Here is a 12268-nt window from a genome sequence, read left to right as displayed (position 1 = left end):
AGGACTGAACTAAATTCCTTGTAAGTTGTGCGATTGCCCACTAGGCTATCAAGTGCCATGCAGCTCTGGTGTCCCTCCCCCCACTGCCATGTACAGCTCCTACCCTCTGCCTTCAAGCTGCTCCCAGGAGCCTCCTGCTTGCTGTGCAGGGGGTGGGGGGCACTGATGTCAGGGTGTCCCTCTCTCCCCACCCCTGTACCCCATCTCCACATACCAGGGGTGGGTACATGACAGGGCTCAGGAGGGAGGGAACTTGCTGATCTACTTAAAAGGACAGTGTACTTAAAGTGCGGTCAGTGTACTTAAAGGGGCAACACATATCTTTGTCACGCATGCACACACAGTGTGGGTCTGTCTCTCTTACACACACATACACACACCTCCCAACACACACTTATATTGTTGTTACTTCTTGACACTTCTTTCAAAGTGAGTTATTTTCGTTTTTTGGCTGGTCTATGCATTTCATAATTTTTATTTCTCTCTTACACTTAAATTTAATTCTTTGAGTAGTGAGTTTTAAAATGCCTATCCTGTCCTGGCTGGAGTAATTATCCTTATGGTAACTTTTAAAAAATATATATTATATCTAGGCTTTTGGTTTCTACTGGTGGTGCACATCCACCTCTATATGGTTCTCATAACAAAATTCATTCCACACATGGATGCAAAACAATTTGAGAGAACACTGACTGACACTATAAAAAGGAGGGACAAACATGCCAAGGGATCCCCTCTTTCTCTCTCCCTGCCCATCACATGATTGGCACCAGAAGCAAAAAAGGAAGCATTCATTTAACTCAGAGAGAAAAAGTTCTGACCTAAGAGGTTTGGTCAGTAAAACTGCTGAAAGCATATGGAGAGAAATTTTGCTTGTATCTGAGATTATTAAGGCATGATTTTACACCAAGTAAAATAACATTTTAACTGTATTTTCTTGTAACCATTTCTAATTTTTATGCCTCATTACTTGTACTCACTTAAAATCTATCCCCTTTTGGTCAATAAACTTGTTTCATTGTTGTATCTAATCCAGTGTGTTTAAATTGAAGTGTTTGGGAAACTCCATTTGGAGTGGCAAGTTGTGTGCATATTATTTCTTTTAAAAAAATAAAGCACTTTATATAAACTTGTGATGTCCAGGAGAGGTCTGGGCAGTACAGGACATACATCTCTGGGGAAAAATCTAAGACTGGGAGTGTGTTGGGGTCACTCTGCAGTATAACCCAGGCTGGTAAGAGCCAAGGTCTGACTGGCTGAAGCTCGTACACAGACATAGCTGGGAGTGACTTGCACGCTGGAGGTTGTCTGTGAGCAGTCTAGGCTGGAGGCTACAGCAGCAAAGCAGTGTAAAGGGAACCCCAGGTTAGAGGGAAGGGGGGGACACAGCTACTCATTAATCTGGATTGTACCCTAGTATGTCACACACATGACTTTATAGACTTCTATCACAGTGGTTTTCAACCTATGGTCCCCAGACCCCTGCGGGTCTGTGGACTAGCTCTAAAGGGTCCATGAAAAGTTGTCATTACCATAGAACACTGGTTTTCAACCTGTGGTCCTCAGAGTCCTGAGGATCTGCAGACTATGTCTAAAATTTCCAAAGGAGGCTGCACTTCCATTTATTTTTTTTTAGGAGTTCACAAATGAAAAAAGGTTGAAAATCACTGCTCTATCATATCCTTTCCCATCTGAATAGTCCTAGTCTTTTTAATCTTTCCTCATATGGAAGCAGTCCCATACCTTTAATCATTTTTATTGCCCTTCTCTGTACCTCTTCCATTTCTAATATATTTTTAAGATGGAGTGACTACAACTGCACACAGTATTCAAAGTGTTGCCATACCATGGATTTATATAGTGGCATTAATAATATTCAATGTCATATGATCTATTCCTTTCCTAAGGGTTCCTGTTGGGTTTTTTGACTGCCACTCCACATCGAGTGGTTTTCAGAGAACTATTCACAATGACTCCAAGATCTCTTTCTTGAGTGGGAACAGCTCATTTAGACCCCATTATGTGTAAGTATAGTTGGGATTATGTTTTCCAATATGCATTTCTTAGCACCTATCAACATAGAATTTCATCTGCCATTTGTTGCCCAGTCACCCAGTTTCATGAGATCCCTTCATAACTCTTCTGTCTGCTTTGGACTTTAACTATTTTGAGCAATTATATCATCTGCAAACTTTGCCTCCTCACTGTTCACTTTTTCCAGATCATTTATGACTATATTGAACAGCACTGGTCCCAGTACAGGTCCCTTGGGGATACCACTATTTACCTCTGTCCATTCTAAAAAGTGACCATTTATTTCTACCCTTTCTTTCCTGTCCTTTAACCCGTTTCTAATCCAGGAGATAAGCTTCCCTCTTATGCCATGGCTGCTTAATTTGCATAAGGGTCTATGGTGAGGGACCTTGTAAGACTTTGTGAAAGTCCAAATACACTAGTATCAACTGGATCACTCATGTCCACGTATGTTGACTCCCTCAAATAATTCTAACAGAGGGGTGAGGCATGATTTCCCTTTACAAAGGAACCATACATGCATATATAAGATCTCAAGATATTCAAAGCCAATCGCCTAATTTTTTCAGGGTATGATTTTGCAACAATTGGTATTGGCAATACTGGGAAAGTGGCATGAGAGCAGGGAATCCCCTGCTAATATTGAACTGAACCTCAGTGGGCCAGATTTATTAAAGGGATGATTTAAAAGGGAGGTATCCATTCAGGTGCTTTTGAAAACCCCACTAGGCACCTAAATACCTTTACAAGTCTGGCCCTATGACTAAGATCATACATACTTAGGAGCAACTGCATTGGCCAGGGAAAAGGGCAGCTGGATGCAAGCAGGACACAACCAGGCATAGTGCCTAATCCTGCACCTTTGTAGTCAGTGGGAGCATTGCCATCAACTTCAAGAGGCACAGAATCAAGCCCTCGGTTCTTGGCAAAGGCTTACCTAGTTTCCTTCAGGGGTAGCAGCCTTTGTGCACTTAATTTTATGCTTATGAGCAGCAGTGCAAAGACTGACTTGCCTGCTTTGGCTGAATTTTGTCATCCTGCTGCTTGCTGAGCAGCTGTCCTTGGAGAACAGAGCCCACGGCTTTTACATACCTGAACCTTATTCAGGCGATACCCTCGGAACCAGCTATGGGATCTAGCACCTATAGGATATAGCAGAATCAGAGGGGGTGGAGAGACAAGAGATGAGAATGATTAGAAGCCTGGAGAGACTTCCATTTGAGGAGAGTGAAAACACTGGGATTGTTTAGCTGACAGATCATGTTAGGGATACACAAAATATTGACTGATCTAAAGATGATACGTCAGGCACTGCCATTCACTCTCTCATAATAGAGCACCCAGGGGCGTTCAATGAAATTGAAAAGAACACCAATAATAAAAGGAAATACTTTTTACACAATGTATAATTAGCCTGTGGAACTTACTGACACAAGATATTGTTCAGGGCAAACACAGGAGTTAGAAAAGGATTATATGTGTATCTAAGAACAGCTTATTACACTGGACAGGATAAAAGAAGGGATAAAACCCTTATTTCAGAGCATAAACCAAGCACTAAGGCCCAGATCCTTAAAAGGTATGTAAGCACCTACCTCCCACTGAAATCAATAGATTGGCACCTATAGCTCTAACTGCCTGGGAAGAAATTTCCCTATGGACAGACTATTCCATTGCTGCCTGCTGCAGTGTCTCTTGCTTCTTCCTCTGAAGCAGTTGGTACTACTGGCCACTACCAGTGATGAGGTTCTGGGCAAGATGGCCCTCTGCTCTGTTCCAGGGTGGCAATTCCTATGCTCTGTTAAAACAGCTGGCCTTGTAGTTAAAGCACTAGACCAGGACTCAGAAGACCTTGGTTCAATTCCCAGCTCAGCCTGTGGGATCTTGGACTCGATTGCTGTACCTCAGAAATACAGTGAGCCCACAGCAGCGCCAAGCTGACAGACTCATCTAAGAATCTTCGCTAGGATCTAAATTGTGACAGGGTCTGCATCTCTCAATGGGGCATTATCTATGGGGAGAGGGAAGGAAGAGAGTTCTGAGGCAGGTAAACAGCAGAAGAGGTTGTCTGATTCTGATGACACCAGGCAGCATTAGGTGTTTCATAAACAACTTTTTCTGAAGCTATCTTTCTATGAGATATGCTGTGGTCCCCAACCTTCTCGTCTGGCAGGCGCCAAAGGACCGTGGCAGCGGTGGAGCACCCGCCAAAATTCGGTGGCATTTCAATGGGTGCTCCACTGCTGGCCAGGATGTGGGTGCATTTGGCACCTGCAAGCACCACATTGGGGACCCCTGCTCTAGCTCAACAAAAAGTTACAGGCTTGATGCAGGAGTTACCGGGTGCCATTCTCGGCCTGTTATGCAGCTCAGCATACCTAATCATAATTTTTCTTGAGGCCTTAAAAATCTATTTAAAAGTACAGTAGAACCTCAATTACAAACCAGTCGGGAACAGAGGTTGTAACCCTGAAATGTTTGCAACTCTAAACAAAACATTATGGTTGTGCTTTTGAAACTTTGTAACTGAACACTGACTTGCAGCTTTGAAACTTTACTATGCAGAAAATGCTTCTTTTAATCACCTTAACTTAAATGAAACAAGCACAGAAACAGTTTCCTTACCTTGTCAAATCTTTTCTTTAAACTTTGTTTTAAAAGTTGTTTACATTCAACACAGTACTGTACTGGGTTTGGGGTGGCGGGGGAGGGGCCTTGTCTGTACTGCAGCCTGGTTGCGTACTTCCAGTTCCAAATGAGGTGTGTGTTTGACTAGTCAGTTTGTAACTCTGAGGTTCTACTGTATCTGAATTTAATTCTCCAAACCCTTGGGGCACAGCCTTCACGTAGACCACTGCTCTGTAAGGAGACTGGGTGTCTCAGACTCCTGAACTAGCCCCAGCAGTCATGGTTACACAACTAAGTCTCTGGGACTAGGTTCACACGGTAACCTCAAACTGGGAAAGAAATACCTCTTCAAAATTACACAGAAACAGGCCAGTGATTGTCCTGTGTGACTAGAAGCACCTTGGTTTTCATCAGATAATCATTTCCTTATTTGTATGCCCACAGAAATACCAGAAGGATGGTGCAGGTATCCAGTCTATTAATGGTGACTGAAAGATGGTTCAAACACATGTGCCAGCTGATCCCAGGTACCAAAATGTTACAGTTTGATCACCCAGAAAGAAATTATTTGGCAGTGACTCTTCTTGGGTCTAGAAACCAGAACTTTGTTTTTCTTTCCAGGAAGATGGAGCTTTAATCTGACTTAGCATGAAACTTTTTGTATTTAAATTTTCCTTATAGTTATTTATAGGATTTGGGAAGATTTGACTAACGTTTTGACATTGGAGGACAGCAGCTCATGGGGGCCTACTGCCAACCAAGAATGGCAGCCCAAACAGAAAGCCACCAGGTGGCCAATACTGGAGAAAAGGACACAGCACGGGCAGTAGTAGCCCTCTGTCTGTAGGATCCACAGCCAGAGTCTGAGAGTGTGGGAGGACAGCTGCTCTTCACGATTTCAATCCCTACTCCAACTCCAGAGGGATTCTGTCAACAGGGCTTATTCCCCCTCCATGCTTGGGAATGCACCCCCCACTCCTCCAAAGCAGCAGCTGGGTGGGGGTGGAGACAGAACCTACATTAAGATGTTCACGGCACTTGAGATCTGCCCCTTCTCTCCCCCCTCCCATTTAAGATTTCCCCAGAGGCACAAGTTAGTGACTACTGCTATGTCACAACTGACCCGGTATCCCATTAGAACCTGCCTAGGCTTTTCTTTAGAGCTCTTATAAAAAGATGAACAAATCAGTGTGTTGTACAGCTAACAGAATGGCAGCACGCAAATTAACTGGAGTGGAACGGTACTGATTGATTGAGCTACTTCTGATGTTACAGGGGCGGCTCCAGGCCCCAGCACGCCAAGCACATGCTTGGGGCGGCAAGCCACTGGGGGCACTCTACCGGTCGCCACGAGGGCAGTAGGTAGGCTGCATTCGGCGGCATGCCTATGGAGGGCCGACTGCTCCCGCGGCTTTGGCGGACCTCCCGCCCCTGATTAAGAATGACCATAACAAATAGATACAGTATTTGCTATCAGTGCCTCCATAATAATATAACCCACAGCTAAGCAGATTCACAACATAGCGTGGTAGACCAGAGATAATTTTGTACAGAAGAGAAAAAAAAAAAGGGTTCCATTCCACTACACCCTTTTAATTGACAAAAGAATGGTAGAGATTTTCAGACTCTGGAGAAGGAAGGTATGAATCATAGTAACAGGTAGAAGCTTCTACTGGTCTTTCAGTTCCTTCAGTCTTCTGATGGCAGATTTGACTGTCACTGCAGAGGTGGTGCTGGAAGAAAAACCAGAGTGTCACTCCTACACTGAAGCAACCAGCAATTCTCATCAGTTGTATTCCCTGTGCACTCATCTTATCAGCTGAAGTGAAGCTGTTATATCTTAGTCCAAATGCACTTTAATATCTCATGACCCTGAGAACACAGATTTGAGTCTGAGGTGTACGCAGATATACGTCTTGTATCTCAACCTGAACTGTCCTGTAGTGACATCATACAATAATTAAAGGATTATTGCATTTTAGCACCTGTGGTCCTAGCTCCCCCAAAGTGCTAATTCTGAATTTGATGAGTTTGAGGTTAAATTTAAAAAATCCAAACATGTTAAGATATGAAGTGTACAGTTAAAACACCCAAACAATCTGAACTCTGCCCTGCAATGATGACAAAAAGGGAAAAAGTATAAAAAACCTACTATTTTATTCTAAGGCAGTGGTCCCCAAACTTCTTACCTTGCATCCCTCCCTTACCTCTGTCTGCCCTCCTGCCCCCCGCCCTTCCCCAAGCTAGGGCTGTGGCTTTGGGAGAGGCGGATGCAGACAGGGGTAAGGACGCCTAGGCTGGGGCCGGGCTGACAGCCAGGACACGGAGCGGGGCTGGGTGATGCTCCCTCCCAACCCCCTAGGGGGGGCAGACCCAATCCCCAGCTGCGCCCCCCACCCAAATGTTCCGCCGCACCCCACTAGGGGGCACACCCCACAGTTTGGGGACCTCTATACTAAGGTCATGTCTACACAAAAGTTGTATCACTAACTATACTGCTATAGTTAAAGCAGTAAAACGTCACCAGTGTGTATGCAGTTGTAACGGTGCAAATGTGCTTTATACCTGATCCCTACAAAGAGAGCTGTACAGGTAAGGAGTATAAGCCACATGGGTAAGGCACCTCCACAGCACAGGTTGTGGCAATTTACTATTTTGATTAATGGTGTGATTTTTCTACCAAAATAGTTAAACACTGGTACAAAACCGGTATGTAGACCAGCGGTAGGCAACCTATGGCACGCATGCCAAAAGCAGCATGCAAACTGATTTTCGGTGGCACTCATACTGCCCGGGTCCTGGCCACCAGTTGTGGGGGGACTCTGAATTTTAATTTTAAATGAAGCTTCTTAAACATTTTAAAAACCTTATTTACTTTACGTACAACAATAGTTTAGTTATATATTATAGACTTATAAAAAGAGACCTTCTAAAAATATTAAAGTGTATTACTGGCACACAAAACCTTAAATAAGAGAGAATCAATGAAGACTCGGCACACACTTGCCGACCCCTGATGTAGACAAAGTCTTGATCATACAGTGATTGGGAAACTCAAAGTTCAGGCAGTATGCATAGCCCCTAGAAGGTTCCTAATGTTAAAATCCTGATTGAATGAATATTGTAAAGAATCATAACATTCAAAAACCAGTAAGAACACTTCAACCTCTCTGGCCATTCGGTAACAAATTTAAAGGTGGCAATTTTGCAACAGAAAAGCTTCAAAAACAGACTTCAAGCAGAAACTGCTGAACTTGAATTGATATGAAAACTAGATACTATCAACTTCCGCTTAAATGGAGACTGGGAATGGCTGAGCCATTACACATATTGAATCTATTTCCCCCATGTTAAGCATCTTGTCAAACAAGATCTTAAATGGGCTGTCCTGATTATCACTACACAAGTTTTTTTTCCTCCTGCTGAGAACAGTTCATCTTAATTAGTCTCAGAGTTGGTTGGGCAACTCCCACCTTTTCATGTTCTCCGTATGTGTATATATATCTCCTCATTATATGTTCCATTCTATGTGTCCGATGAAGTGGGCTGTAGCCCACAAAAGCTTACGCTCAAACAAATTTGTTAGTCTCCAAGCTACCACAAGTACTCCTGTTCTTTTTACCGTAAGGAAGGCAATCATTCTACATCACTGAGAGTGTCTGCCACCATTTATACAACTATAAGTGAATAAAAGGCACTGTTTGGGAACATTTAGATCCTATTTATAACTGGTGTCAAACATACATATATGTACATACATATTGCAACATTCTCAATATTTCAAACTTTTGCTCCCATGGCTGCAGATAAGGAAGGGAAGGAAGGATGGTAGCGATATGAACACTACGCCAGAGATGGCCAGTTTGAAATTCTTAGGACCTCCAGATGAAAGGGAAAAAGTTCAATGCCGGTGTTAAGACTGGGGCAGAATTAAGATTGTTAGGGGACCTTAAACTATGTATTTCCATACTTTCAGATGTTAAAAGAAATCCTAAGTTTAAACTTATTTAAAAAATATTGGAATCCCTGGCATTTCAGTTAACTAAGACTCAAAGAACTATTGTTCTGTTAAGACCACAGAAGACTGTGAGGAACTCCAGGGGGATTTAACAAAAGCGGGAAAAGAGCAGCACAACAGACAAGATTCAATAGTCACAAAAGCAAGCTAGTTACATGTTGAACAGAATATGAACTTCTCATACTCTGAATTAACTGTAACCATGCAACTAGCTCAAGGAAGAGACCTGCTTAAATAAGCGGCAGTCATCAGAAAAGCAACAAAAATGTCGAACTTTTCTTCAAATACCATACAACAGAGCCAGTTATTATTTGTTTCCTTACTTATAGGTCCAGGCACCACCAGCTACTGTCTTCATACAGGATCCACAATGCCAGATACCTACAGCTTTCCTCTTCATTTTGGTCTGTAACAAAAAGTATTTATATACTTTCAGTTGAAGAAACCAAGAAATCTGGACATCTTTGCTCATTAAAAACATGACCTTCCAGCATAACTCCAAAAATACCACAATGGAAACAGGATTTAAATGTCAAGGTTTCACAACAGCAACATTTGCAACCAGGGCCAAAAGAAATATGAAGACATCAGACTTTCCACAGGTGTCTTGACAAAGGCCAAAGAACTTCAGTAACAGCATGTACTGTGGCAGATAGAGAGACAGTTATCATTGTTGTAAATACTATATATAAAAAAAAACAACCAAACCCCTGCAGCTGTTTTTCCCCCACAAAAGAATAAAGCAGAGGAGCTGAACTGGCTTTAGTTCCTATCTATAGCTAGTCATTTACTCTACAAGTTGTTTTAGCTGCAGTTTTAGAAAGCCGTTTTAATCTTGTGTTCTGCTCACATAGTCGTAAAATGACTTTAGCTTAAACTGATATACAAGCTTATAGTGTAGGAAAAGTGCTCCAGTATCAATCCAACTCTGAATGGACAGATACCTACATCATAAAAAGCCACTACTGTAACTGGAATCCTTATTGGAGTCTCAACAAAAAAAAACAACCCAAGACTGAATGGGTCTGGGATACTAAGCTGCTCCCTCCAGGTGAAGGCTGAAACGTATTGGCAGGACAGCTTGCAGAACTGCAGCCCATGCGTATCTACTCAATGCCTTCAAAGCTATCAAATGGGCATATTTCACTAAAGCACTAAATTCACACAAAGAATGACCTCAGCTTTCTATTAGCTTTTAAAGTCCAACACTTAAGCTGAGGTACCTAAATCCATAGTTCGGCATCGGAGGTAGAAATCATAAGTAAATATGGGTGCTCAGCACACCTGAATATGAGGCTACTTTAACTGTAGGCATCTGAATCTGAAAATTTTGGATAAATTACTAGGGTGAAGAGTGAACGGCCTTTCAAACTTCTGAGACCTGAATTCAAAACTTTGTCACATACAAGATCTACTCCTGGGGGAATTCTACCCCATTGTGCATGCATAATAAATGAGCCATACATAGTTTTAAATTTTTTGCACAGAAAAAAAAGCTTCTGCTGGAAAACTGCAAACCATGCTTAGGCAGACAGTAATTAACCTGTTATATATTAAGAAGCAGAGAAATCTAAAGCAGCAGTCCCATTTCTAAATTTCATCGCTGTAACTCTTTGAGAACTTGCAGGGGTGAATCAGAGAGAGTTCTTACCTTGCCACAGAAGGAGCAGGTATACTTGGCATGCTGGCTAATTTCAATTTTCTTTACCATTTTCCTGAGTGAAGCACCATAACGGGTACCATATTTACCCACAATCCCAACTTTCTTGGTGCGCTTAGCCTGTCAGGATATAAATCACCACACACATTAGCTTAATTAAAACTAGAGACTGTTTAGAGCAGTTTACTTAGCAGCAGCCAAAGAATTAAAGCAAAGTTATCTGCACACTGCTTGAATCTATTTTCATTAATGATGTAACAATATTTTTTAAAGTATAGTTTCCACCAAAATGCCATACAAAATAAAGTTGTACTGCACTGCAGCTAATTAAAATTTGTCCAACACTTTGGAAATTCAAGCCTATATGAATTATTCCATAGCCACAGCTCCATGAGTATTGCTCTGGTATGTAGTGTTTCTAGGATCACAAATGTGCAGTGGTTGTGTACAGGTACATCAGTGTACTTCAATGCAGTCACAGACAGGATTGGGGCCTAAATGAGGACAGCAGCATTGCATAGTTACAGAGCCTTTCACCTGATATTCTCAGGATCACACTGACAATCAAATTAAGTCTTGCAAAACTGAGTATTTTTATCCCCAAGTCAGAAACAGGGAGAAAACTAGACAAAGATTAAATGATTTGCTCAAATTCACATAGCTAGTGTGGGTTGACTATCCTTGCCCTTACCCATCATGTCAAGTTTTAACATCAAGCTCTTGCCTACATCTGAAGTCTGTTCCCTCTCTACACCTTCCTCACCAACGCCAGCTTTGATTCCCATGTTATTTCTTTCTGCAACAGACTTAAGTCATTTTTACTGCCCCGGGGCTCAGCATGACCTCCCAAACTTTAGTACACCAGGGCCCAGGCTCTGCCCTTCAAATCTTTCCTGGAGACCGACCCTCTTTTCCTCTGCGAGGCCCACAAAACATGGGTAGAAATCAGAATACGGAGAGAGGAATGTGTTTCCTCTCCCAAGCCTACCTGTTTCTGTCCCTCGTCCAGACCCTAAAGCCCGCAGAAAGGGGAACAGCCTTGAGAGCAGTGCCTTGTACTTTGGGAAGCTCACTGCCAGAGCGAGTACAAATGAGCCAGCAGCAAAGCGGGGAGCAGAACCCCCCCCACCCTGTTTCCTGGCTTTCAGCGCCCCACCGCCATCCTGATCACCCGACAGCCAGACTCAGGAAAACAGCCGCCAGCCCACGGCCAGTCCTAGGGCATCCCGACGCCAGCCATGGGGTTCCGCCCAGCAATGGGGCGGGGAGTGGGGGCTGCAGGGAACGCCCCCACCCCCCTCGAGCCTGAGGAAAAGAAAAGCACCCACCCGCCCAGCTCTGACCCCCCAGACCCGCTCGGCCCAGAACCTGCTTCCCACCCGGGGCCCGGGTCTGCCCCTCCCCCTCCCCGACCAGAGGCCCGCTCCCCCCAAGGCTCCCAGCTCTGCCCCACCGCCCGCTCCCACCCACAGCAATCAGGCTCCAGCTGCCCCCCGCAATACCCGGCGCCCCGGGGAGCGGAGGCCCCGCGGCACCAGCCTGGGCCTCCGCCTGCGCGGATGAGGCGGCCGGTAGGGCGGATGGCGGCGGATTGAGCCGGGAGAGAGAAGCCGGAGGCCCCTCGGCCACACTCACCATCTCCCTGCCGGGCCTGGACGCAAAGAAGGAGGTACTTCCTGCGCATGCGCGATAGCTTCGCCCTGGCCGGAAGGAAGGAAGGATCAGACCACAGAGAGGAGGGGACTCGGACTGGGACTGTCTGCACTCGGGGGGGTGTGAGACTCTATCGTCGCCTGTGCTGCACTCAGTGCGTCTCTGCAGCAGAGATAGAGCTGTAGGTATTGCGTGTAAAGGGTTTAGCCCGAATGCCTGGGAGTGGATGAGGGACGGTGGGCCCAGAAATGAGGGGTTCAGGATGCAGAAGGGGG

At 44.2% G+C, this 12268-nt stretch overlaps 1 protein-coding gene and 1 long non-coding RNA gene across 2 annotated transcripts in view; one reads left to right on the top strand and one right to left on the bottom strand.

Moving 5' to 3' along the window:
- Positions 1-6234: 6234 nt before the first annotated feature.
- Positions 6235-10463, bottom strand: RPL37A (ribosomal protein L37a; the record flags this gene model as incomplete). The annotated part of the gene is made up of 3 exons (XM_032764448.2): positions 6235-6395; positions 9004-9086; positions 10332-10463. Coding segments are annotated over 3 exons (279 nt in total), but the record flags the coding sequence as incomplete, so codon positions are not given.
- A 1514-nt stretch (positions 10464-11977) lies between these two features.
- LOC142047409 (uncharacterized) overlaps positions 11978-12268 on the top strand; it is a 6973-nt gene continuing 6682 nt past the window's right edge. The window contains exon 1 of the long non-coding RNA XR_012656677.1: positions 11978-12174. This is a non-coding gene — a long non-coding RNA (uncharacterized LOC142047409). The remainder of the gene's footprint in view (positions 12175-12268) is intronic.

This window comes from Chelonoidis abingdonii, chromosome 10 (assembly GCF_003597395.2).
Source record: "Chelonoidis abingdonii isolate Lonesome George chromosome 10, CheloAbing_2.0, whole genome shotgun sequence".
In the NCBI taxonomy this organism is placed as follows: Eukaryota; Metazoa; Chordata; order Testudines; family Testudinidae; genus Chelonoidis; species Chelonoidis abingdonii.
The sequence above is the reverse complement of the archived record's forward strand: the minus strand, read 5'-3'. Positions and strand labels throughout refer to the sequence as shown.